This window comes from Callithrix jacchus, chromosome 7 (genome assembly GCF_049354715.1).
Source record: "Callithrix jacchus isolate 240 chromosome 7, calJac240_pri, whole genome shotgun sequence".
In the NCBI taxonomy this organism is placed as follows: Eukaryota; Metazoa; Chordata; class Mammalia; order Primates; family Cebidae; genus Callithrix; species Callithrix jacchus.
Window position 1 is genome coordinate 7,889,063 of NC_133508.1, and position 27,603 is coordinate 7,916,665.

Consider the following 27,603-nt stretch of genomic DNA (forward strand, 5'->3'; position numbering starts at 1 on the left):
TAAATAAATACGAAATTATGGGCCGGGCGCGGTGGCTCACGCCTGTAACCCCAGCACTTTGGGAGGCCGAGGCGGGTGGATCACGAGGTCAAGAGATCGAGACCATCCTGGTCAACATGGTGAAACCCCGTCTCTACTAAAAATACAAAAAATTAGCTGGGCATGGTGGCACGTGCCTGTAATCCTAGCTACTCAGGAGGCTGAGGCAGGAGAATTGCCTGAACCCAGGAGGCGGAGGTTGTGGTGAGCCGAGATCGCGCCATTGCACTCCAGCCTGGGTAACAAGAGCGAAACTCCGTCTCAAAAAAAAAAAAAACGAAATTATGGAAAGTTTATTTTGTGAAGACAGCATGCTCCAATTAGCAGTCTCCATAAATGTTCACTTACACAGAAACAGTCAATAGTGGACAGAGATTTTAATTTTATTTCTTTTTTTTTTTTTTTGAGACAAACTCTCACTCTGACACAAAGGTTGGAGTGCAGTGGTGCAATCTCAGCTCACTGCAACCTCCACCTGACAGGTTCAAGTAATGTTCCTGTCTCAGCCGCCAGAGTAGCCAGGACTACAGGCACATGCCATCATGCTTGGCTAATTTTTGTCCTTTTGGGAGAGACAGCGTTTCACCATGTTGGCCAGGCTGGTCTCGAACTCCTGACCTCAGGCGATCTGCCCACCTTGGCCTCCCAAAGTGCTGGGATAACAGCATGAGCCACCATACCAGGCCTGTACCATTCTTAAGTTACTACGCATCTCTGTGTTAACGAATGCATTCCAAGAAAGGAACGTCCCATCCCCTCTCACTACAACCATCCTGTGAAAGAAGACCCACTCCACCACCATCAGCAATCATCTTGTTCAACAGAAAGAGAGATGCAGTGGCCTGGGTTCCCAGCCTTCTGTGGCCAGCAAAAACACAGACAGAGGCAGCACGTAGCTTCGAAGACGAAATCAGGGAACCCCTGAACTGGATGAGGAGCACCAGGGCTAAGAGTCAAGGAGACTGAGGGCTGTTTCCAGCTTCTCATTACCTCACTGTGTGACTTATAGCAAGACCCTGGATTTTTCTGTCCCTTTCAAATAAGCCAAGTTATCAATAATGGGGTGGGCTGTCTTATAAAGAAATCCTATTATGAAAGTGTTCAGAGACCAGATGACCACTTCTCAGAAATATTTTAGAGAGGATTCCTCAACCAAACGGGAAATTAGACTAAACGTTTTTTTTCGTCTAATTTTCTCTAAATCTAAGAATCCACAGTTTATGGCCTTTTATAATTGGAACAATGACTACATGAATGTTTCAAAGCATTTAGAGATTAAATAAAGACATTAAAAACAAACATAGAGCCATCCTCAATTGAACCAAATCACCAGTACACTTTCTTCCAGTGAAATAAGATGCTGCCTTCTCCTACAGCCTCCAGACATACCCCGGCAGCGGCATAGAGGTCGGGGAGGTGTTGCCGCATGCATGCCTTGGCCTCGGGGAGGAGGGGGTGGTCCCTCAGACTCCACAGCACCCTCTCGGGATCCACGCTCGGGGAGCACTTAGTGGTGGCTGCGTATCTGTAAGACATTCAGGCGAGGCCATGAGCAGGGTGACCATAAGCACTGATGTACAGGGAAGAATTCAAAGACACCTTCCCTAGAGCAGAGACGAAGCTCACCGTATGAGGTTCAGCACACACAAGTCTGACTCCTTTTCTATGCCACAGTTAGACAGGATGCCATCCACTTTGCTGACAGCTTGCTCTTCATTCATCAGGTATCGATGGTACAGCTTCTTCCAAGGAATGAACTATGTAGTTAAAAAATAAACATAATAACACAAGACAGAGCCTATTAGAAGCAGATTAATGAGGTGGGCAAATCACTTGAGGTAAGGAGTTTGAGACTAGCCTGGCCAACATGGCAAAACTGTCTTTACTAAAAAACAAATACAAAAATTAGCCAGACATGGTGGCATACACCTGTAGTCCCAGCTACTCAGGAGGCTGAGGCAGGAGAATCACTTGCACCCAGGAGGCAGAGGTTGCAGTGAGCCGAGATCAAGCCACTGCACTCTGCCTAGGTGGCAGTGTGAGACTGTCTCAAAAAAAAAAAAAAAAAAAAAAAAAAAAGAAAGCATATTAAGCCACAAACACATAGATAACCTTCTACCAGTGAAAAGCAATCACAGCTCACAATTCACAAGCCAGGCAAATCAGGCAGAAATGTTATGTAAATCTTGGTCAGAAACTAAGAGAACTGGGTCTTGGTCTTGGTTCTAACACTAACTTGTTTTAGAATCTGGGAAAAGCTATAGCTTCAGTTTCCCTATCTGAAACATTAGCACTGGCTATACTAATATCAGACAAAGCAGACTTCAACTCAGTCTTGTCTGTTAAATATTGCTATAAGAGACAAAGGACATAATGATAAAAGCATCAACTCGCCAAGAAGATATAATTGTAAATATATATGCAGCAAACATTAGAGCTCCTAAATATAGGAAACAACCCCTGACAGAACTGAAGGTGGAAACACACAACATCACAATAATAGCAGGAGGTTTCAACACTGCCATTTCAATGACAGATGGAAGAACCGGACAGAAGATAAACAAGGAGACAGAGGACCTGAACAACACTACGGACTAAGTGGACTTAGCAAACATATACAGAATACTCCCAACCAACAGCAAAATATACATTCCTCTCAAGGGCACACAAAACATTCTCCAGGATAGATCACCTGTGAGGCCACAAAACAAGTTTCAACAAACTTAAGAAACACTGAGGTTATTATACAAAGTATCTTTTAAAATCACAGTGGAATAAAATCAGAAATCAATAGCAGAAGGAAAACTGAAAAATCCACAAATATACGGAAATTAAACAACATACTCTTGGCCAGGTGTAGTGGCTTACACCTGTAATCCCTGTACTTCTGGAGGCTGAGACAGATCACTTGAGGTCAGGAGTTTGAGACCATGCTGGACTACAAGGTGAAACCCCGTCTCTAGCAAATATAGAAAAATTAGCCAGGCATGGTGGAGTGCAACTATAATCCCAGCTACTTGGGAGGCTGAGGCACAAGAATCACTTGAACTTGGAAGGTGGAGGTTGCAGTGAGCCAAGATCAAGTTACTGTACTCTAGCATGGGTGACAGAGCGACACTCTGTCTCAAAAAAAAAAAACACACATTCTTAGGCCAGGCTCGGTGGCTCAAGCCTGTAATCCCAGCACTTTCGGAGGCCGACGTGGGTGGATCACAAGGTCAAGAGATCAAGACCATCCTGACTAACATGGTGAAACCCCACCTCTACTAGAAATACAAAAAAATTAGCCAGGCGTGGTGGTGTGTGCCTGAAGTCCCAGCTACTTGGGAGGCTGAGGCAGAATTGCTTGAAACTAGAAAACGGAAGTTGCAGTGAGCTAGGATCAGGCCACTGCACTGCAGCCTGGTGATACAATGAGACTCTGTCTCAAAAAAAAAAAAAAAACCCAACAACGCATTCTTAAAACAACCAATGGGTCAAAAGAAGAAATCGCAAAGAAAATTAGAAAGTATCTTCCGACAAATGAAAATGAAAACATGCCGTACCAAACTTAGGAGATGCAATGAATGCTGTTGTGCTGTTGTAAGAGAGCGGTTTATGGCTATAAATACTTCCATTAAAAAAAAGGGGGGGCTGGGACCACACACGGTAGCTCACACCTGTAATCCCAGCACTTTGGGAAGCCAAAGGCAGGCAGATCACTTGAAGTTAGGAGTTTCAGACCAGCCTGGCCAACATGGTAAAAGCCCATCTCTACTAAAGCTACAAAAATTAGCCAGGTTTGGTGATGCATGCCTGTAATCCCAGCTACCGGGGAGGCTGAGGCAGTATAATTGCTTGAAACTGGGAGGCAGAGGTTGCAGTGAGCCAAGATCGTGCCACTGCGCTCCAGCCTGGGTGACAGTGGGAAACTCTGTCTCCAAAAAGAAAAAAGGAAAAAAAAACCCTCCAAATGGGGAGGGTGGGAGGATTAGAGCAACCCAGGAAGGGGAAGGAATGTGCGGTCTGTGGTCAGGACTCAGCAGATGAGCTGACAGAACACAGGGAAGATGTGTTGAATGGAAGTGAGCAAAGAGGCTGGCATCATAGAGTGAGGCAGACGCAGAAGGCCATAAACGTCTCTGAGGAGCTTGAATGCCTTCTGAAGGCAAATGGAAACCGTTTCTGAAAAGATCCTCTGATTACAAGTGTGCATTAAGCAAGTTCACGTGCTTTTAGAGGAACCATCTCCCGACTCCGAGCACTCACTCACCAGTGGGTCGCTGATAATCTCCCTCCACAGGTGGCACACCAGGCTCAGGTTCCAGTAGAGGTCTTCTACTGGGAGGAAGGCAAACACGTGCCTCAGGACCTCACTAGGCAGGCTGCAAATGTGGCTCAGCGATTCCTGGCAGGGCAAGGTCCCAAGAAGCCCATAGTATGAGTCAGGAACGGGATCAGGACCCAGGTCCCCAGCATCTTGGTCAGTTTCTCCAGACTCTGCAGAGAGCCGAGACGTACTGTCCTCTGCTTCTCGCCTGGCCTCCCTAGGCCTTGTGCATGGCACAGACAAATGATGCCTCGGGGCTTTCTTAGAAACTCCATCCCACCGGCTGGTCCCCGTAGCCTGGTTACTCTCTTCCTCAAAGGACCGAGCCCGCTTCCTGGAGGGCGGGACAGACCCTGAAGCGCCCAGCCGTGCTTCTCCACTGCCTTCCTGAGGCAGTGCACAGCTGTTCTCTGCAGGAAAGATCATGTCACCCTCAGAGTCCTGACAGCTGTCCTGGCCAACAGAATTGCTTCTGGCCATGTCATTGGCCCACGGCTGCTTGCCTGCTAGGAAGAACTCAGGGATGCATCTTTGACATCCTTGACCTGTAGAGAGAACCCAAACAGGATGGACGAGAAATGAACGATGACTGTTGACTTGCTGTTGACCCAAATAAGACAAACTAATGTTCAATTATCTATGTTACCAGAGGGAAAACACAAGAATATATTTATGGGCCAGCTGGTTATATAAATAACTAATCCAAACAATATTTACATTTGGCTCTATCATATAACCAGACACACATTTACAAAGAGACAGAGACTGGTCTCCATATGGTGTGATGGCCACAATACTCCCTGCAGTAAATACGAGTACAGAGAAACAGGGTACACAGGGAATACCTGAATGGACAGACAAAAAGGAGGCGGCTCCTCACATCCACACAGCCACTCACAAAGTGCGCCACTCCCGCGCACTCTACAGTGCTGAAGCAGAAACTCACATACTTGGAGTTATCAGGATTCTGAAAATCTCACTCTTCTCATTTGACAGTGCTATAACTCTTTTATTTTTATTTATTTATTATTTGTTTATTTATTTGAGACAGAGTCTCACTCTATCACCCAGGCTGGAGTGCAGTGGTGCGATCTTAGCTCACTGCAACTTCTGTCCCCCAGGTTCAAGCTATTCTCCTGCCTCAGCCTCCCAAGTAGCTGGGACTATAGGTGCACCACCACGCCCGGCTGATTTTTGTTATTTTAGAGATAGGGTTTTGCCATGTTGGGCAGGCTGGTCTCGAACTCCTGACCTCAAGTGATCCACTCACCTTGGCCTCCCAAAATGCTGGGATTACAGGCGTGAGCCACCGTGCCCGGCTTTTATTTGTATTTCTTCCTGTGAAGGTGACACATTAATTTATTTTAAAACAAAAAGGTGGGACTCAGAATTATCTTTATAGTATTACAGTGGTACCTAATCTCTTCTACGTTTGCTCAGTGAGCATTTACTAAGCACTGATGATTCTGAGACAAGTGAAGAGTGAAAAAGGGTCATGTTCCCTGACCTCACAGACCTTTCAGGCACAGGGAACCCTAAATGGTGATTTTACACATCCCACAGCATTTGCAAACTCCTGGAAATTATTTTTAAATGCCAAAGAAGTAAATGCCTTATCAGTAATACACAGTTCCTTTCTAAATGGCTGTAGCCAAAATTCTCACTTTGGAAAATAAGAAAATGGACTGAAATTCAGTTTAGCCTTTAAAAAAATTTATGAAACTGAAACAGATATCTATGTTAGTGAAAAAAAATTATAACTATTTCTGAAGCAATTTGATAGAAACGCAGAGTTCTGAAGTCACTATTACTATGAGTTAAATCCATACGACCAGTGTTAAATCCTGGTGTTTTCCTTTTGGAAAAATATTATTATTATTTTAAATAGAGATGGGGCCTCACTATGCTGCCCAGGCTGGTCTGGCACTCCTGGGCTCAAGCAATCCTCCCACCTCAGCATCCTAAAGTGCTGGGATTATAAATAAGGCGTGAAACACTGCTCCTAGCCAAATCCTGGTATCTTTTGACTGTTGAATCCAGCAACATCCACAGTCACTGAGACCTTACCAACTGGTCGGGGCCACCTCACAAGTCTTTGTCAGTAAAGAACTCGAGGCAGAGAAGAAAGTGCCTTCTACATATGGAACAAACTCAGTATCGGACAGCATGTAACTAAGTTTCAAACTGCCTCATGTGGTTGGTTATAGCAGTTCCCAAAGCGGAAAACACAGTATTTAAAGACAACCGGGCTGGGAGAGGTGGCTGACACCTGTAATCCCTGCAGTTTGAGAGGTGGAGGTGGGTGGGTCTCTTGAGCCCAGGATTTTGAGACCAGCCTGGGCAACATCGTGAAACCCCGTCTCTACAAAAAAATACAAAAATTAGCTGGGCGTGGTGACACATGCCTGTAGTCCCAGCTACTTGGGAGGCTGAGGTAGGAGGCAGAGGCTGCAGTGAGCTGAGATGGTGCCAGTGTACTCCAGCCTGAATAACACAGCAAGACCCTTTCTCAAAAAAAAAAAAAAGCCAACTAGATAATACTTGAGTTGGATTCTGAAATTAATTACATGAAAGGGAAATAAGGCAACCTAGATTTATTAACTAAAGTGGGAATTCATTTAGTGCATAGAGGACAGTCCTATTGATTTAGAGGAGAGAAAATCTGAAGTCAAAAAGAAGGGTTACCGTAGTAGTCCAGGTGCTAGGTGACAAAGGCCTTAGGATGAGGGAACATTTTGGAGGAAAAACAATGACACATGGATCTAGTGGCAGATACTGGACAGAGAAGACAAACAAAAGGTCAACTAATCAGAGTGTTTCTGGATTGGAATAAGAGTGACACTGGCCCATGTTTTCTATCACTTTATAATTACACAAGCTAATAGGATTCATTCCATCACACTTTTCCCCAGCTTTTACAAACTGATAATGGGATAGAATTTTCATCAAAACTCAGCCAGGTGTGGTGGCTCATGCCTGTAATCCTAGCACTTTGGGAAGCTAAGGCAGGTGGATCATCTGAGGTCAGGAGTTCAATACCAACATGGATAAACCCCATCTCTACTGAAAATACATAATTAGCTGGGTGTAGCTGTATCCCAGCTACTCAGGAGGCTGAGGCAGAACAATCAGTTGAACCCGGGAGGCAGAGGTTGCAGTGAGCCAAGATCATGCCATCGCATTCCAGCCTGGGCAACAAGAGTGAAACTCAGTCTCAAAAAAAAAAAATTGTTTTCCATGCAAAACTCACAAATAATGAAAAAAGTATCAAGCTATTGCATTAAGACTACAAGTCACAGCAGCAACATTTACAAATACTTTTAAACTAGGAGATATTCAAAGACCCCACACACTACAGGTTTTGAAATGCAAGAGTTTTGGAGGAGACATACCCCTACTCCCTCTTTTTGTTCTGGGTTTAGGATAGAGACCATGGTTCGGATCTCTGTTTGTCCATCTTTGACCGAAGGGCTGGGTCACAGCCAAGTGACTCCGAGCCAAATGCTGGCAGTCGATGGCAGTAAGATGCTTCCGCTTAAACCGTCTCACTGTTTCGTACCAGCAGGTAGAAGAAAGGGGATATTCATTAGTTATCACTGATTGTACAAGCTAGCCAGCAAATTATACTCAAGTTTCTGCACAGTGACACGATTCGGTCAACACCCCAGCCAACCCTTCTCCTCTCCCCTTGACCACCAACTTTGTCCTTTCACAGTTTCTTAGCATTTTTCTCCCTTAGAATTGAAGAAAGAATCCTAAGTAACATTTTGGATCTTAAGATGACTTTTTTTTCTACTTATACTTTCTAGAAGCCTTGATCATGAAATGCTCATTTAAGAAAAAGCTGTGGCTGAGCATGCTGGCTCATGCCTATAATCCCAGAACATTAGGAGGCGGAGGTGGGTGGATCACTTGAGGCCAGGATTTGGAGATCAGCCTGGCCAACGTGGCAAAACTCCGTCTCTACTAAAAATACAAAAATTAGCTGGGTGTGGTGGCGCATGCCTGCAATCCCCAGCTGCTTAGGAGGCTAAGGCAAGAGAATCACTTGAACCCTGGAGGTGGAGGTTTCAGTGAGCCGAGATCACACCACTGCACTCCAATCTGAGCAACAGAGCAAAAAAAGCTGTCATTAGTGGATATACTGAGGTTTGGCATCTTTTCCTTAACTTTATACAGGCCACTTATGTTTCTATAATAACCAAAAATATTTGGGAATTGGCTATAGTTTTTAAGTAATAAAAAAACTTTTATAACATTCTTTTTTGTGAAATGGTTAAAGTTTTTTTTTAATTGTAGTCAAAAGCACATAACATGAAAAGCACATAACCAGAAGCAAAACATTGTGATAATATGCAAATTTCTTGAGAGAACCAAAGGGCACACATCTCTCCACCCCCAGAGCACCTCAGTACTGAGAACTGACTTGAAAGGAGAGGATAGAATCCTCCAGCCCCCAAATGGAAGAGAATCCAATTCCTTTTCAGGACCGTTAGAGGAGAAAACTTCACATCTTCCCTTAGCAATACACTACAGCAGCAGTTGCGCCTAGAATTTTGTTTCAACAGTACTGAAATACTTGGTTTTGTATTACTCATCTTCTTTCTGGTAAGTCTTGTCCACATGTAACCAAGATTCTCCATGCTTCTGTATCTGTTACTGCATGTAAGATCTAGCTACCTCCTTATGTCATTAAACTCTGAAATATAACATACACACTTCTTAAAAATAAGAATCAGGCTTAGCACGGTATCTCATGCTTGTTATCTCAGCACTTCGGGAGGTCAAGGCAGGTAGATCACCTGAGGTCAGGGGTTCAAAACCAGCCTGGCAAACATGGTAAAACCCTGTCTACTAAAAATACAAAAATTAGCCAGGTGTGGTGGTGCACGTCTGTAATCCCAGCTACTCAGGAAGCTGAGGCAGGAGATCACTTGAACCCGGGAGGCAGAAGTTAGTGAACTGAGATCAAGCCACTGCACTCCAGTCTGGGTGACAGAGTAAAACTCCATCACACACACACAAAAAAGTTAGCCTATACAGGAGATGGTCAAAAGAGAATAGAATCAGGTTCTATGAGTATCATATTTTCACAGGTCCTAAAAATACTCCAGTAGGCTCGGCATGTTGGCTCATGCCTGTAATTCCTGCACTTTGGGAAGCCAAGGTGGGTGGATCAAGACCAGCCTGGGCAACATGGCAAAACCTAGTCTCTACTGAAAATACAAAAAAATTTAGCCACGCATGGTGGTGCATGCCTGTAATCCCAGCTACTCAGGAGGCTGAGGCAGAGAATCTCTTCGAACCTGGGAGGCAGATGTTGCAGTGAGCTGAGGTTGTGCCACTGTACTCCAGCCTGGGCAACTGTCTCAAAAAAAAAAAAACAGACTTTTCCAAAATCAATTCTACACACAAAAATCGTTCTGTGAGCCCCTTTGAAAGAACACAGCAGACATTCTAAATATCTGAACTCAGAAGCAGGGTGGAACCCATGAGTGCCAAGCCCTAGCACTCAGATACACCCACTCTCGTGAAAGCAGCCCAGTACAGGGCAGTGAGTGGGCACAGGGCCTGATGGGAGAGCTGGGCTGGAGCCCTCAGCTGGCCACCTGGTAACTCTATGACTCCAGGTCACCTCAGGTCTCTAAATCTAATAGGTCTACGGCCATACCACCCTTAATGCGCCTGATCTTGTCTAAGTCTGATAGGTATCATCAGGAGCAGATGAGAAAATACACCCAAAAATGTCTGTCAAACTATAAAACTCCATGCAAACTTACCTGTTACCTCTATTTAACAAGGCTTATCTGAGTAGCTTGCATGAGACACTGAAACCTCTTTTAAATTATAAAGATGCCACCTAATGGCAAAACAGGAAATGTATTAGCAGCCCAATTATAGCCAATTCTGTATTACTGGAAACATACCTTTTTTTTTTAACTCCAAGCTGTATTCGTTCATTCCTGAATACCTTTCTAACCTAAAGCAGTAACATGTCTCGCTTATTATGAACAGAAAACCAAATACCCCCTCCACTTTGATGCTTTTGCGCTGGTTTGTGCTGGTTCTGTAATGTTGCTGACCAGTTTCTTAGACGAAAACAACAAATCCACTTATTCACAAAGAAACAAGTATGAATGTGAAGTTCTTCTAAATTAAAAAACCAAATTTGAAGTTTTCTATATGGGAAAGAAAACATAAAGTCTTGTTCTCTTTTTAAAAAGTAAGACATGAAATTTTATTTCCTGTTTAAACCCCTTTGTATTTCAAATACAGCCCAAGGACTATTTTGCCTGAACGGGGACCTGTGGGCATAGTGGCAAGAGAGACATGGTAGAGCTGCAACATGGCTTCCAGAACACCAGAAAATAATCCCGGGGAGGGGCTCCACACAAAGCTCCATGGCAGGAGCAGCTTCAGGAGACCAGGCAGCAAATCCACAGGCCCTACAGATCCAAGAGAGTGACTCTTGCCTGCTTTTCTCTCTCCTCAAACAGTCCCAATTGCTTCAGAGCTGGTCAGTACAGTATCTACAATTAGAACTGGAGACACAATGTGTCCTGCTGAAGGGTAAGGAAAAAAGGAAAAAATAAATAACTGGAGACACTCACTGAAGAAAGTTACCAACGGTGAGTATCTCACTTAAGTAGGAGGTGAACATCTACTGCCAAACTGGCCTGGAGAGGAAAAGCTTTCATGGATAAAATCATGAAGAAAATAAAACAAAACAAAAAACCAAGAAGGAGCAAGACCAACATCAAAGCACTCAAATCTGAAACCCGGGACCTCAGGCCAGCTGCAGGCCTGCTTAGCTGAATGGGTGTGTCAGGTCGCAGAAGGCTTCTGAAACTCAATGAAAAGGCACATAACCAGTGAGAAAATTAGGCTCAGTTGGAGGGTCTGATGCCCACCCAAATCTATGACAGCCTTCTAAATTTGGCTTTTGGAAACAGCTACAAACTAAGGCTGGCAGATCTGTACAGAAAAGGTACTTACACATGCAGGATGAACCTTGGAATGTTTCTTGTGAATATGTAAAAATTTCTTTATCGGGGCCTTCTGCAGTCACTGAAGTGTGACAACGGTGCATTGATCATGACCATCAACTAGATGGAGATGTCTCAATCACATGCCTGAGAGTCGAAAAGGCAATAAGCATGCTCCAAGGTGAGCAGCTAGCCCACCTCACTCACTGCTGTATCCTCTGTATGTAGACAGCGTGAGCCAGACACATAGTCTGTGCCATGGACTGAATGTTCATGTACCTGAAAATTCATGCACTGAAATCCTCACCCCACAGGGTGATGGTATGAAAAGGTGGGGCTCTGAACCAGGCATGATGGCTCATGCCTGTAATCTCAGCACATTGAGAGTCCAAGACAGGTAGATCACTTGAGGTCTGGAGTTCAAGACTAGCCTGGCCAACATGGTGAAACCCCATCTCTACTAAAAATACAAAACTTAGCCAGGCATGGTGGGCAGGCATCTGTAACCCTAGCTACTCAGGCGGCTGAGGCCTGAGAATCATTTGAACCCAGAAGGTGGAGGTTGCAGTGAGCCAAGATTGTGCCACTGCACTCCAGCCTGGGCAACAGAGCCAGATTCAGTCTCAAAAAAAAGGTGAGGCTCTGAGAATTGATAAGGTCATGAGGGGAGAGTCCCCACACATGGGATTAGTGCTCGTACAAGAGAGGTTCCATAGAACTCCCTTACTCCTGCCACCATGTGAGGACGAAAAGAGAAGGCGCTGTCTATGAACCAGGAAGCAGCCCTCACCAGACACCAAATCTGCTGGCACCTCGATCTCGGACTTCCAGCCTCCAGATCTGTGAGAAACTTCTGCTTATAAGCTCAGTTATGGTATTTTGTTATACCAGCCCGAATGGACTGATGCAGCAATCCATTCAATGTTCTACGAATACTGAGTGCATCCTGGAGGAGGAGGAGCAGGGAGGAGAGTTTGGTTGGGAGGTGCAGGAGGGTACGCTCAACCCCTAGGAATGTACTGTAGAACTGCTCCCACAGGGAGACCTCCCTGGTACCTCACAACAGACTGACAGAGAACATCAAAAATGTTCAGTCCGAAAAGGAACTACTTTGGAAAAGGTAATTATGAACAGGAGAGATTATTATTTATGTATTTATCTCATAAAATACATCTGAATCTAAAACGCTTGAGAAGATTAAGTGTTTGCAGAAATCTAACAAAGAAACAGGAGTAACAGAAAGAGCTAATGGGAGTGCTGGAACACCGTGTTCTGCTTCCGAGGAGTTCCAGTATATTCCAGTGTGTTCTGGCATGAAGCCACCCTGGAAGGAGCTGAGGTTCAGCACTGGGGGAAGGACCCTAGACTGGCAATCTGGCCTCTATATAGGTAAGATGAGATCTTAGGTAAGATACAGGTAAGATGAGTTACTGTATCTTAGGTAACTAAGGGGTAGAGTTGGTACTTTCATTGGATTTTTATTGGTACTTTTATTGAATCCCCCACCCCTTGGATTTACTGGATATATTTATCAAAAATAAGTTTTCTGACATCAGCTGAGGGTCAAGAAAACTAAACTATCTCTGGTCTCACAGACAGGTGCTGTGATGCCCTGAACTGGGAGCCAGGAGCCCTGTGTCCACCTCCTCTGCAGTTATACCCATTACACTCTACATTCCCCTAAAGCCCCTCCGCGGCTGTGGGGTGCAGCAGAAGACCTCCACTTGGCAGGTATATTCATCACCAAAGCCTTAACTTATGAAAATGAGCATTATAATAACCTGCCATGCTGAATTCAGAGAATGAGACAATATATAAGTACTCGAGCCACCCACATTGAGGGTGACAACACCTATCTCTAAATCTTCATCAATACCTAGCAACAGAAGCGTCAGAAGAATTATGTGACTATCACACCAATCCGAGTGTCTCCTAAAAGGCTCATCAGTTTTATTTTAATAGCATTAGCATGCTTGCTAAATGGTTATAAATAAAACCAAAACACTACACTAGAATTCTAATCACCCTTCTATTCTTAATACCTTTTTAAAAAGCAATTCAAAAATAACTTTATCAAAATAAAGATGCTCAAATGCTACCTCTTCCATAAAAATCCTCCTTCCCTGAGTCACCCAAACCTCATGGTACGCCTCCCTCCTTACACAAGTGCACTTTACACCTCCCGTAAAGGGCATTTATTGTGAGAAGCTGCTTGTGATTCTTCAGGAGTGAAGTTAGAGTGTGGCACGGTGAACACACACAGATAAAGGGAAGCTGTGTCTAAACTAGCGGTTCTTGGGGGTGCAGAGATCAGAATCACTTATGGGGCTTTGCAAACTCTACAAGGCTCCCAAAGTGGTTGAAATTGGTCTCCCTACACACCAAATTGGGCATGTGTGCCCCACCCTTGGAGACTCTCTTCCACAATGACCAACAGAAATGTGTTAGAGCCCTCAGGTGTCAGGACAGAAAAACCAGAATGTACCCAAACCATTATGTCAAACGGAATGTTCCCCAGACTTAAGTAAGCTCATTCCCACACTGCCTTTTCTGTGACAGCTTTCTAACAGTGTGACTTCTCGGTCCTCCACTTCAGAGGTCCCCATTCTAGGACCCACCTCTTTGCTAACCCTCAGCTTTTAGCCCTAACCCAATGGTTCCTGGCCTTTGCTGACTTCAGAGTGGTCATGATCTAGAGTTTGGCCCTCCACCACCCCTCAAATCTCTTCACCCTGATGACAGTCTATCCCCTCCCAGCCAACTCTGACCCACACCTCGCTCTAGTGAGATCCCCTGATGGAGAGGAGACCCTTATCAGTCTCCCCGAAATGAGTCCTTACAAAAACTCTACTACTGGGCAGTAAAAGGAAGGAACCACGTCTATCACCTCACCCGTCAAAGTGCACAAGGTGGAAATAACAGATACTCTAGCACTTCGCAGTGAGAACTACATGTCTGCTACTCCTCCACTGTGTTTTCATTTGCCTGGCTTCTTTTGTGTAATCTCCTTTATTGAAAAACAACTTACAAAACAAGTCACAGAAAGTGAAACTAAGTGTTTCAGGTTTTGCTGCAAAGAATGTTGCTGCTCTTCTCCCTGAGCACACAGCCAGGCTCTGCTTCCCAGTCCTGTGTGCAGGTGGATGTTGCCGTACCTCTGGGCGCCAGCCAATGGAAAGGGAGCAACGGCAGCGTGCGCCTCTTCCAGGCCTGCCCTCCACTCTTCTCTTCCCCCTAACTGGGAAGCTGATTCCCAGGACATCCTTAGAAGCTGGGTGTTCAAAACAGAAGAACCTCCAGCAGCCTCAATCCTCGGACTACTGCTTTAAAGAGAGCCCTCCCCACAGCCACACACGCAAATTGCAACTACCTCATGACCTACCTGCAGCCTCCTTACACTGCTATGGGATTGAAAAATAAACTTCTATTGTGAGGTCATGACATGTCTGGATCTATTTGTTACTACAGCAAAGCTTACCCTAGCCATTGAGGATCATTTGAAATTGATACCAAATAATTTCCTTTCTTTCCCTACCTTTACTAATCAGAACTCATACCAAAAAGTATGTTAAAACTTAAGAGGTTACAGACCTAAATGGATAAGATGAAGACAATAAGTACCTAGAATTCCCAGAAGGAAAAATTATTAAATAATTGCTCTTTAAAAAAAAAAATCAAATTGTCTCTGGCACAAAGTACCTGACTGGAGAAACTACTATAATACCATACCCAAGTTTAACAAAGATCCACAGAGGGCAGTTTTGCTAATCTGGACAAGTTTCGGAGTCAGCTAATTAGGTCAGTTTCCTGGTCAGCTTCCCACATGCCTCTTACTCTCAGGGCGCTCTGTGAAGACCAGCAAGTGGGCATTTGTCCTCTAGCATCCCCTATGGAGACGGCCCAGGGGCCCCGCAATGTAGCCCATTAGGACAATGACTCAGGCACTTGACAGGTCCAATGGCAGCCTGTGAAAAGGGACTAGTCCAATTTCAATCATTAACTGTGTTATCTCTCAACTCCAGCATCATAAAAGTAATCACTCAAGCCAAGAAGCACTTCAAAGGAACGGAACCACCCCCTAGAGTCGAAATACTTGTAACAATTCTTTGTGTAAGTGTGCATTTAATATGGATCTTACACAAATTATTGTTTTAATATAATTTTATTGTATTACATATTATATTAATAACAATTATTTGTATAAGTGTATATTTAATATGTCTTCCATCCCAGACTGAAAGGTCTCTGGTCTAGTGGGAAGGAGTAGAGAGGAACTTACGCCCAGCATGCAACACATGTTGTTTCCTAAATAATTGCTGATTAAAGGAACACACGCACAGCTACAGTCCTTCCTTCTCAAGTGTAGGCCGTCTTCCTCGGCTTTGAAGCTCTGAACTATCTTATAGCTCCTAAGTGCTTTACAGCTTCTGCAGTTCTTGCCTACATTCTCATTTGACCGTCAGAGCAATCCTACAATTGTGCCATGATTAAACTGGGACGCAGAGAAGACTCGCCTGAAGTCACCTTATAGCTTGTGAGTGACAGCACCAACACCAAGAACCCGGGTCTTCTGACTCCCCAGTCCAGTGTACTTCCTACTGTGACATTCTTCTCTCTGTATCTAGAAAGCTTAAAAGCAGCTTCTGAAAGTCTCAAGTTTAATTTCCAAATTACATTTTTTTAATCATTGTGAAATGTCAGAACTGAAGAAATTGAAAAGTATTTGGAAAACATAACTACAAAGAAAATACCACTAAATGCTGTAGACTCAAAATGGAAAAAAATTCAAAATATTGTGTCCCTATTAGCTCTGAAAGAAACGAATGCAGAAAGCAAGCAAAATACAGCTCCAGCTCCTTCCCCGGGCATTCACGGATGCAGAGGCAGGCTACCACAGCCTGCTTCTCCAGGAATCCAAAAGGTCCCAGGCAGTAAGCTCAATCTCCCCTGGATCCTCTCACCTCCGAGATAGCTGTGACTCCCTTGGAGACAGCACTCATGTATGACAGCCAGCAAGGATGGCCGGGCTTTCTGTTCTATGTTTCTCATAAGGAAAGGAAGGAATGTTTGAAAAACAAGAGAAGGATCAGTATTTATGGTCTAGAATATAATTTTATATATTTAAAAGACTTTTTCTACAGTCAATTCATTCCACATAAAACTACTTTTATGTATCTGCTATGTCCCAGATTCATTACAAACTCTACGAGGGCTTTGTCTTGTGGTATCCTTGGTGTTAAATGCTATTTTAGACAGTAGTGATACAAAAGTGAATAAGCCTGCCCATAAGACGGCCACCAAAACAAACACAAGTTACTAAACATAAAGCAATATAAAAATAACATAAATGCATGCATGAAGTGTTATGATAGTAAAGAAACGTAAATAGAGTTAGGCACGTTGAAAAAGGCTTTAAGAAGAGTTGAGCCTGGAAAGAATCATGGGATTCAGTAAGGCAGAAAGAAACAATGTGTGTAAAAATACAGAGGCATGAACAATGCACTGGTGTGGCAGGAAAGCTGGGTTTCATCAGCACAAGAGGCTCCCTGATGAGGAATGACAGGAGACAAAGCTGGAAAAGGAATTTGGAGCCACAGACTACAAAGGTCCTTAAACATAATGCTAAATTGGGCTTCAATAAAAGAAATTGGACTTTATCAGGTAGGTATCATTCAATTTTTTTTTTTTTTTTTTTTTTTTTTTTTTTTTGAGACAGACTCTCACTGTCTCTGATCCAGGCTGGACTGCAATAGCACAATCTCAGCTCACTGTAACCTTCGACTCCTGGGTTCAAGCAATTCTCCTGCCTCAGCCTCCTGAGCACCTGGGATTACAGGTGCACATCACCATCCCCAGCTAATTTTTTTTATTTTAGTAGAGACAGGGTTTCACCATGTTGCCCAGGCTAGTCTCGAACACCTGAGCTCAAGCAGTCCACCCACCTCAGCCTCCCCAAGTGGTAGCATGACAGGTGTGAGCCATCACACCCGGCCTCATCCAATTTACACTTTGGGGCAGTGACTCGAGAGAGGATAGAAGCTGGAGAGACATGGAGATTGTCAGGAAAACAAGTCAGAAAGCCACCGTACCAACCTATGTGAGAGCTGGCAAAGGCCTGAGAGCAGCAGACATTCGGCAGAGAGGTCAAGTGAATAAGAACACAGCTTTTTCTGACAAGACTGAATGAGAAAGACAAAAGAGAAAGAGCAACAGGACAACTGACATTTCTAGTAGAACGTTAAAAGAGATGTCAATATCATTAAAAAGTGAAGGAACAAGAGACGGTGTTTTTGTTTAAGTCACTTTTTCCGCAGAGTGAGACGGAGGCCTAAAGTCCTAGTTTTAAAAATAATGTTTTGTTTTAAGTTATCTGTGGAACACCATGTTTAAGCTCCAGGAGGTCCTCTGAAATAAGAGACTGGTCTTCAAAAGGCATGTAAGTGACAGTTGCAGATACACGATTTGAGATGCTTTCTAAAAGTAGGTAATTTCACAGCCAGAAAGGCAAAGATGGAATCCAAATTCAGTTTCCAAATAAAATCAGCCTAGGAGGGATAGAGGAATGGGCTAAGCAGAGAAAAGATGATGGCAACAAACCCAAAATTAGAATTCTAAATCTAATACCAATAGTGGTATCTACACACACTCACAAATCACAAAATATGTCATATGATGAGCATACCTATGGGCATGGCTGAATGCAGCACACCCATGAAAAACAAGAGAAAAAGGAAAGATAGCCAGGGAGCAAGTCGGCACCAATGACGACTACATGTGAAGTGACAGTAAAGGCCAGACCACAAACTCCAAACGCCTGCACAAAGGAAATGAGCAGCCCAACCGGAAAACGGCAAGACCCAGGAAACAACCCCATCCATTAGCTTACTGTGCAGATTCCATCCCTCTAAACAGAGTTTTAGCCCCAGAAAATCACAGGGGCTGTGGGACAGATTCACATACAGTATCACTTAGTTATTCAAAGAGGGATACAGACCAACATAAGTTCACAGAGAAGGCAGAAGAGGCAGAATTGAATGTGGAACACCAATGAAGTAACCAATTATCCTGGATTCAAATATTCCAACCTAGCTAGGCACGGTGGCTCATGCCTGTAATCCCAGCATTTAGGAGGCCAAGGTAAGTGGATCACTTGAGGCCAAGAGTTTAAAGACCAGCCTGGCCAACATGGTGAAACCTCATCTCTACTAAAAAATACAAAAAATCAGCCAAGCATGGTGGCACACACCTGTAATCCCAACTACTTGGGAGGCTAAGGCAGGAGAATCGCTTGAACCCAGTAGGCAGAAGTTGCAGAAAGCAAAGATTAGGCCACTGCACTCCAGCCTGGATGACTGAGCGAGATTCAGTCTCAAAAAATACATATATTCCAACCTACTGTGAAGCCCTGTGTCACAATTATGTTTTAAAAACAGGGAAACTAGAGACATAATGCAAGAGAAGATACAGTCATCTGAAACTGGAAGGGGAGCAGGGGTAAAAGCAACAAGTACGAAGCTACAAGATGCCTCAACTTCCAGTCTGCACTAACTTCAACAGCAGCAGTCAGAACATTGCTTGGCACACCCTACACTTTTGTGCATTTCAAACAACTTTTATGCCTTTTTTTAAAATTTTTTTGAGAGACAAGGCACGACAGCACAATAACCTCAGCAAAAGCTGATACTTAAGTAATTCTGTCTCCAACGGCTATCCACAACACTGTTACCTTAACCAAACTGAATCTGCTTATGAGTAAAATGGACTTATCTTCATGGGCCCATTCCAGAAGTCTTTTCATTTATCTCTGCTTATTTTATCACAGAGGCACACGCTACCATCCTGCCTTCCAGAAGACTTTTATTATCTATAATTCTGTAAGAGAGTCACTGACTTCGTTAGGCCTTCACTTCCCCACCTGTAAAACCTGACTGATGCCTTACAGGGTTGTTTGTGGACCAAAAAGTACAATAAAAAATGTAAACGGTACTCGTTTTTAGGTCTGGCAAACAGGAGCGACTCCCATGCTACCCGCTAAAGGGACTGAAAACGGAGCGGTGAAGTGACTGGCACCTTATCAGGTCCGGTGAGGAATCCAACGTCTACTGACCTCTTCCATCACTCACCGCCTGCCCAGCTCTCGCCGTGCCCTCCACCAGCGCCAGGCCTCCCACATCGCCTTAGGCTTCCCATGCTCAAGTGAGGGGCAGAGAGACTACCGACGATACAGGGACAGAGAGCAGCGGAAAATGACTTGCCCAAGGTCAAAACGTCAGAGCGGACGGGAAAGCTCGGCCTTCCAGCAGCCGAGGCCACGTCCCCGCGTGTGCCCCTCCAGCCCGGAGGAACCACACGCTGCGCCTTCCTGGCCTTGGGGGCACTGCGGGGGCCGCTCCTGGCCAAGCTCAGAGAGCTCCCTGGCCTCCCCCGCGCACCCCTGCCGCGCCCTCCACCTGCTCACTGCCCGGGAGGCCGAGCCCCCACGCCCGCGTTCTCCCGAGCCCGGCCCCGCGCCCCAGGAGCCCCCACAGCCCGACCCCGGGCCCGGACCCCCGGCGCAGGACCCCGAAGGTTAAGTTTTCTACATCGTGGAGCCCCTCCCACGCTCCCTGCCACGTCTGCGGCCTCACGCACTGTGGCGCTCCGGACCCGGGCCCCGCCGCCACCGCCGGGCTAGCGCCGCCGGCCGCCCAGCCCAGCGTCCCCCGGCAGCGAGCTCCTCCTCTGGTCGGGACTAGGAACCCGAGACGGCCGCTGACTTCCTCCGCGAGCTCCGCCCCGCCGCAGCCCCGGGAAGCGCCCGCCGCCGGAGCCGGACAGACGGCCCCCATGGCCAATCGGAACTCGAGACCGGAGTGGGGGGGGGGGGGTGCTGACGGACGGTCCCTATGGCCAATAGAAATGCGCAATTGGTGGAGGCGAGTCCACTGTATCGAGCCACGCCCCATCTGCGCTTCCGCTCGGGCAGGGGAGGAGCGAGGAAACTTTCCCAGAGTTCCTTCGAGCTCCCCGGGTCCCCGCGGAGCTGCGGCCGTCAAGGGGCGGGGACGGGGGTGGAGCGCTGGAACGCCGGCCCCGAGCAGCTGGTGGCTGGGGCGTCCCTGCGGAAGCGTGCGGGGCTGGTCACGCTCGGGCCCCGCTGCGTCTGGAGCCACCCTGCCCGGCGTGGGACGAGGCCGTGCGCGCCCTCCCAGACCCTCCGCTTCGGGAATTCGCAGAGGAGCGGCTCTCCCCACTCTCTCACATGTTCCGCGCCGAATCACGCGCGAGCCGCGGCAGCTTCAGGATGGCGGACGCAAGCGCTCCCGGATCCCCAGGTCCCTCCGCCCCCCTGGAGCGTGGTCACCCCGGACCGCCCTGTCTCTGAGGAAAAACCGCCCCGAGCCCGGGACCGCGGCTTCTCTCACGCGGGGCGGGCCGGGAGTGTGAGGGGGCCGCCCGCCTGGATACCAGGCCGGAGGCGTGAGGGGGCTGCTCTGCCGGGACTGGGACACGCGGGGCTGTGCGGGGCGGGTCGCGGGAAGAGCCAGAAGGTCCCCTTTGCCTTCGGCTTCTCCCTGCTCGGCCGCCGGTGTCCCGCCCGCTGCCGCCCCGCACAGCCTGGCCCAACCCGAGGCGATGGCGCAGCCGCGGGACCCGCGGCGCCTCTTTAGGTTGGTGCAGGAGGGCCGGCTACGCGCCCTGCAGGAGGAGCCGCAGGCGGCGGCGGGCTGCCCGGGGCCAGCCGGGGATACCCTCCTGCACTGCGCCGCGCGCCACGGGCGTCGGGACGTGCTGGCCTATCTGGCCGAGGCCTGGGGCATGGACATCGAGGCCGCCAACCGAGACTACAAGCGGCCTCTGCACGAGGCGGCCTCCATGGGCCACCGGAACTGTGTGCGCTACCTGCTGGGCCGGGGCGCAGCGGTCGACGCGCTGAAGAAGGCCGACTGGTAGGTGCAGGGCGGAAAGACACCCCGACTCCCTCTCCCCGCAGAGTCGTAGCGAGTTCCCTGTGCGTCTCCGTTCCGTTGGACACCGTAGCTGTTCTCAGCTCCTAGTTCTCACCCCAGGCCTACTTGGCGGCCGGGACCACCTGCCCAACTTGCCTTTAAAACGCACACGACCTGCAGAGTCCCTCCTTCTGCCCTTATAAGTTAACTGGTCAAGGCAGTCACCTCCCTTTCTAAAGCACAGAGTAGTGTAGAATATAACCAAAGAGAATGTCACCAATGAATTGTGTGTGCTGCAAATAGCTCTGGATGCGATGTTCTGGGGACATTTAGCTAACTTACTTCTGCACCAATGCATTGTTTCAGTTGACATTGCTCCGATCAATATGCTTGTTCCGAATTCCTCAGCTATACACTCGTGTGTGTGTAGAGCACTGTGCCATTGTATCCCATATGTGTAGCCTTGCATCACCACCACCACCGCAGAGACACTGTACTGCACCATCACACACGCCAATTGCCTTTTCTTGGTTAGATTGACACTGATTTTGGTACTCTCTAGGTCAGGTTCCTAGAGGGTGTGAACCTCTGCAGGAAAATAGGGAAGTACATCTCATCCACTGGGTCAGGGGAATAGACCTGGTTATGTTTTGAGGGTTGTCTGTGAGTTTTCTTGGCTCTGTCCCAATTCACTGCTATCCTGTAAACTAGCTCCTAAGCAGCTTTGTCTCCCAGGTATCCCTCCTCTAGGTACACATTCGTCGCAATCATTTTCCCCTTATAATTTGTCCCAGTGTCTTCACAGAAGGCACAGACGTTGCCAGTCTTCCTACCTCCCGGACCCCTGAATCCTCTAGGTTTTCCATCCATGCAAAGGATATATGTGTTTTGAAGACCTGGCCTCTTGCTTCTCATGTCTCAGCTGCTTCCATCTGACAGCTTCTCCTTGTTGGCCTTAGGACTCCTCTGATGATGGCCTGCACAAGGAAGAACCTGGGGGTGATCCAGGACCTGGTGGAACATGGCGCCAATCCACTCCTGAAGAACAAAGATGGCTGGAACAGTTTCCATATTGCCAGTCGAGAAGGCGACCCTCTGATCCTCCAGTACCTGCTCACTGTTTGCCCAGATGCCTGGAAGACAGAGAGTAATATCAGAAGAACTCCTCTGCACACTGCAGGTACAGCCTACAGTTCTGCAGACATGCAGGTACACAGATGTAGGTGCTTCACCCAGCATTGCCCGACCTTATCTTCAGGTCACCCACAGGGGAAAGGAGGATTTTGGAAAACAGAAGGCAGAGAATAAGAGCATCTAGTTGGGCCAGGCGAGGTGGCTTATACCTGTAATTCCAGCACTTTCGAAGGCCGAGGCGGTGGATCACCTGAGGTCAGGAGTTCAAGACTGGCCTATCCATTATGGTGAAGCCCTGTCTCTGCTAAAAATGCAAAACAGCCGAGCTTGGTGGCGGCTGCCTGTACTCCCAGCTACTCGAGAACTCAGGAGGCTGAGGCAGGAGAATGGCTTAAACCCGGGAGGTGGAGGTTGTAGTGAGCCAAGATCACCCCATTGCACTCCATCGTGGGGCAACAAGAGTAAAACTCTGTCTCAAAAAAAAAAGCACCTAGGGGCCTTTTGGAATATAATCAATTTCTTCTTTTTTTTGAGACAGAGTTTTTCTTTTGTTGCCCAGGCTGGAGTGCAGTGGTGCAATCTCAGCTCACTGCAACCATCACCTCCCAGGTTCAAGTGATTCAGGCGTGCCTCAGCCTCCTGAGTAGCTGGGATTACTGGAGCATGCCACCATGCCCGGCTGATTTTTATATTTTTGGTAGAGATGGGAGTTCACCATGTTGACCACGCTGGTTTTGAACTCTTGACCTCAAGTGGTCCATGCACCTTGGCCTCCCAAAGTGCTGGGATTATGGGGGTGAGCCACCGCGCCCAGCCTGTAGTCTAGAAAATCTACAGTGATTATACTCTAGCCACAGCTGGCAATTAGTGACCAAGGAATCCTTTCTAAAACTTTGCAAATAAGTAGAAAAGTTTTTTTTAGCTGATGAATTATTTTACCAGTTTTCCCCAGGAGAAGCAATCAGCACTCCATCATTCACCCAAAATAATGGAAGACAAATAGTCATAACCTTTGAGTATAGTTACTTTTAGTAGGGGAATTAAATTCCAGGCTATTTGGTCATGGATTGCTGTTAAATGTTTTGAAATTCCTGGGCAAAAATGGGCTAGCCTTGGGTATTCACAACACAGAAGTGTAAGTTTAGGTTTGAAAGTTTCCCATGAAAGTGTGTATAAACGCATAAAGATAAGATAATCAGGTGTCAGCTGTGTACATGTAAAGTGAAAACATTATTGTTCACCACTTCAGTTAAATGTTTATTTTTGTCTGATAGTAACAAAATACCCAATTTAATGACTCCTTCTTGTAAGTTATTACTAATAGAATGGGGCAGAGAACAGAGGCAGGAGGCAGGAAGCATTTTATATGTGCACTAAAAAGCTCTAATTCTCAGCTTTCTCCTCCCAGCAATGCATGGCCATTTAGAGGCAGTCAAGGTGCTTCTTAAGAGGTAAGAATAATACAGCAAATAGGGGAAAATATTTGCTAACTATGAGAGTTAATATCAGTGCTACATAAAGAGCTCAGATAGATTTTTAAGAAAGAAACTAGGCTTTCAAAAGAAAAATGAACAAAAGACATAAGCAGATAAAGAATATGAAACAAAAATAATTAACAAATATCTGGGGGAAATATTTACAATGGCAAAATCATCCATTTTTCTGTTTTTTTCAACAAGCATTTATACATTCATTTAGTGCTTAATATAAAGTAAGCCCTGTACCAGGTGCAGGGGCCACAACAGAAGCAAGACACATGTAGTTTCTACCCTCCTGGAACTCACAGACTGGCAGGAAAGACCGTGAAGGAGTCCCAAAAGTCTGGTGTGTATTACAAGGACTTGCAGGATCCCTGCAGAACAAATAACAGGAAGACCCAATTCGGCTTAAGAGTAAAGACTCACAGTGCTAATGTTTAAGCTGTGACCTGAAGGAGAAAAAGAAATGAGCTGAAAGTATGAGCAAGGGAGCATTCCAGACAGCAATAACAGCACTCACCCATGCTCCAAACTGGGAAAAAGTGTGGTACGTTTAAGAAACCGAAAGGTGTCTAGAATATACTGCGGCCTGAACAGTGAAGGGGAGGGAGAATGAATACTATGAGCCACATTAAGGATTTTCCTTTTTTTTTTTTCTTTTCGAGATGGACTTTCGCTCTTGTTGCTCAGGCTGGAGTGCAATGGCACAATCTCAGCAGCTCACTGCACCTCCTGGGCTCAAGCCATTCTCCTGTCTCAACCTCCCAAGTAGCTGGGATTGCAGGTGCACGCCACCCCACCCAGCTAATTTTTCATATTTTTGGTAGAGACAAGGTTTTACTATGTTGGCCATACTGGTCTTGAACTCCTGACCTCAGTTGAATCATCCATCTCAGCCTCCCAAACTGCTGGAATTACAGACGTGAGCCACTGTGCCTGGCTGGGACACAGATGTCTAAAATATTTTGGCTGTGGAATTGAGGGATGGTGGTAATCATTTGATTATAAAGGATGAGGGAAAGGCACTGGCAAGGGGTGACTTCAGGGCCTCTGGTGCAGGAAGCTGAAGACACCAAGTGCTGTCAAATGGGATGGAGAAGGTCAGAGGAGCAGCTGGTCTGCTGGGGAAGACCATCATGCTCCTGAAGGCCTAGTCCTCAGTTCAGACACAGATGGAGGAAAAGAGAGAGAGAGCTCCACACTCACAGGTCGTTTGCACACATGCAGTCCACCCGCAGGTAATCAGGTGTCAACTGTCCCCTGGGTTTAAGGTGGTAAATTTTCTTAGCTCTTACTTGGGTTTCTGGCTCCAGGTGCCAATATGAACCAGACTGCAGAGACAACTGTGGCGTCACCCCTTTGATGGATGCAATCCAGTGTGGTCACATCGACATCGCTAGGGTGCTCCTCAGTGAACATAGGGTATCAAAATGGTTTTGTTTTTACTCTTTTCTTTTGGTTCTTGCTACAAACTTTATGTCATAGGATAAGCAGAGCACATTGTTATTCAGATCCCATGTTCCATTCCCAGCCCCTCCAAACTCCCTCTCTGGGACCTGGTAACCTCTTTAAGCATTAGTGTTCCCATCTGTAAAATGGAGACAAACTTAGTTTCTTCAGAAAGTTTTATAAGGATTAAATAATGTAACGTACAGAAAGCAGTTAGCAAAGTACTCAGTAAATGGTAGCTGCTTGATAGCAGTAATAACAACAAACTGTCTCTGCTCATAGTGCTTTTGGCAGCGTAGCCTGGAACATTGAACCATAACCGTCTTTTTGATTAGAGAGCCCTTTGAGAGCCAGGTGTGGTGGCTCATGCCTGTAATCCCAGCACTTTGGGAGGCCAAACCAGATGGGTCAGCTGAGGTCAGGAGTTTGAGACCAGCCTGGCCAACATGGTAAAAGGCATCTTTAAAAATGTAAAAATTAGCTAGGCATGGTGGCACACACCTGAGGCTGAGGCAGAGACTTGCTTAAACCCGGGAGGCAGAGGTTGCAGTGAGCCAAGATCGTGCCACTGCATTCCAGCCTGGGCGACAGAGTGAGACTCTGTCTCAAAAAAAAAAAGAGTCCTTTGAGAATCAGACAAAAGCCACCTATCCTCCGCCCAGAGAACTGTGTGTAAACAGCTCAGTTTTGCTGAAGTGCCAGCAGGTGCCCAGATCTAAGTTTCCCTGTTTCTTAATTTTGACCTTTGCTCCTTTCTGTCCTCTCCCGGCTAGGCTTGTCTTTCAGCAGAAGACAGCCTGGGTGCCCAGGCTCTGCACAGGGCAGCCGTCACAGGGCAGGACGAAGCCATCCGATTCTTGGTCTCTGAACTTGGCGTCGATGTAGATGTGAGAGCCACATCAACCCACCTCACAGCACTTCATTATGCAGCTAAGGTTTGTTACTTCTTACAACGGCATCCCAGCTTCTCCCAGGCTTGCCTTACCCCATTGATTAGTTAGCTCTGTAGCATTGTTTCTTTCATCTCTATGGAATAATTGCCCATGATATTCTCCTGAAATGGTCAGGATTCTGAAGACCTTTCCCTCTTTAAATAGAAACCTGACTTTATTTTGTTACTAGGCAAAAACTTCTAAAAAAGCCTTTTACTCTATGAAATGCCTCCCCCTCACACACACGTTTTTGTTTTCGGGAATAATGTTATTTGAAGCCATAAATACCTATTGTATGAAATTCCTGGCTCTCTATTCTTTTTTTTTTTCCTTTGCAACCCCCTCCCTGGCTCTCTATTCTTAGACTGAATTTCAGAAATTAAGAACTCTTCAACCAGGGCAAGAGAATTGCACTTACCAGGCTCTCTGGGGTGTAAAATATGAAGATGAGCAAACATTTTCACTGGAAAAGTAGCTATTTTAAATGTTAGGAACAGTTTACCTATTATCTTTAATGTTACCTATGGTTCTATGCCTTTATTTGGTTTTTCCGAGGTGGAGTCTTGCTCTGTCGCCTCAGCTCACTGCAGCCTCCGCCTCCCAAGTTCAAGCAAGTCTCCTGCCTCAGCCTCCCGAGTAGCTGGGATTACAGATGCGTGCCACCATAGTCAGCTAATTTTTTGTTTTTTTTTTTTGAGACGGAGTTTCGCTCGTTACCCAGGCTGGAGTGCAATGGCGCGACCTCGGCTCACTGCAACCTCTGCCTCCTGGGCTCAGGCAATTCTCCTGCCTCAGCCTCCTGAATAGCTGGGATTACAGGCACGCACCACCATGCCCAGCTAATTTTTTGTATTTTTAGTAGAGACGGGGTTTCACCGTGTTGACCAGGATGGTCTCAATCTCTTGACCTCGTGATCCACCCACCTCAGCCTCCCAAAGTGCTGGGATTACAGGCGCGAGCCACCACACCTGGCCCAATTTTTGTATTTTTAATAGAGACAAGGTTTCATCATGTTGGCCAGGCTCGTCTCCAACTGTTGATCTAGTGATCCGCCCGCCTTCACCTCTCAAAGTGCTGGGATTATAGGTGTGAGCCACCATGCCCAGCCTATTTGTTTTTCTAATCAACCACTTTCTCCTGCCTGATGTCCCACTTGTGCCGAAGCTGGTAGATGCACGTGGATAGGCTGAGTACTCTGTGGCTACAGGGTCCTCTTATAGGAAGAATGAGCCTGGAACCTTAACTGTAGTCTCATCACATAGTAGCAGACTTAACTCATTTATAAATATTTTATATTTATCAAATATGATGTTTAAATAATATCCTGCTGGCTATAACAGGAATTC

At 46.3% G+C, this 27,603-nt stretch overlaps 2 protein-coding genes across 28 annotated transcripts in view; one reads left to right on the forward strand and one right to left on the reverse strand.

Moving 5' to 3' along the window:
* FBH1 (F-box DNA helicase 1) overlaps positions 1-20,057 on the reverse strand; it is a 46,289-nt gene extending 26,232 nt beyond the window's left edge. For 2 of the 12 annotated variants that reach the window (XM_078329351.1, XM_078329349.1), the window contains exons 1-7: positions 19,966-20,057; positions 9,607-9,712; positions 7,741-7,896; positions 5,619-5,686; positions 4,292-4,893; positions 1,666-1,796; positions 1,429-1,564 (exon numbers count right to left, since the gene is read on the reverse strand). In XM_078329351.1, the coding sequence (XP_078185477.1) occupies positions 1,429-1,564; positions 1,666-1,796; positions 4,292-4,828 (804 nt within the window). In that variant the 5' untranslated portion in view covers positions 4,829-4,893; positions 5,619-5,686; positions 7,741-7,896; positions 9,607-9,712; positions 19,966-20,057. Of the gene's footprint in view, positions 1-1,428; positions 1,565-1,665; positions 1,797-4,291; positions 4,894-5,618; positions 5,687-7,740; positions 7,897-9,606; positions 9,713-19,441; positions 19,552-19,965 lie in introns of those variants that run through there. The other 10 variants (XM_078329350.1, XM_054258433.2, XM_078329352.1 and 7 more) reach the window with 6 other exon arrangements.
* Positions 20,058-20,391: 334 nt separating this feature from the next.
* The window catches only part of ANKRD16 (ankyrin repeat domain 16), a 49,072-nt gene continuing 41,860 nt past the window's right edge, over positions 20,392-27,603 (forward strand). For 11 of the 16 annotated variants that reach the window (XR_013519482.1, XR_013519483.1, XR_013519481.1 and 8 more), the window contains exons 1-5: positions 20,392-21,263; positions 22,223-22,443; positions 23,806-23,848; positions 25,189-25,297; positions 26,098-26,259. Coding sequence is in view for 10 of the 16 variants with exons in the window: in XM_054258439.2 (XP_054114414.1) it covers positions 20,950-21,263; positions 22,223-22,443; positions 23,806-23,848; positions 25,189-25,297; positions 26,098-26,259 (849 nt within the window). In the remaining 6 variants the exon portion in view is untranslated. Of the gene's footprint in view, positions 21,264-22,222; positions 22,473-23,805; positions 23,849-25,188; positions 25,298-26,097; positions 26,260-27,603 lie in introns of all 16 variants that reach the window. The other 5 variants (XR_013519484.1, XM_078329366.1, XM_078329363.1 and 2 more) reach the window with 1 other exon arrangement.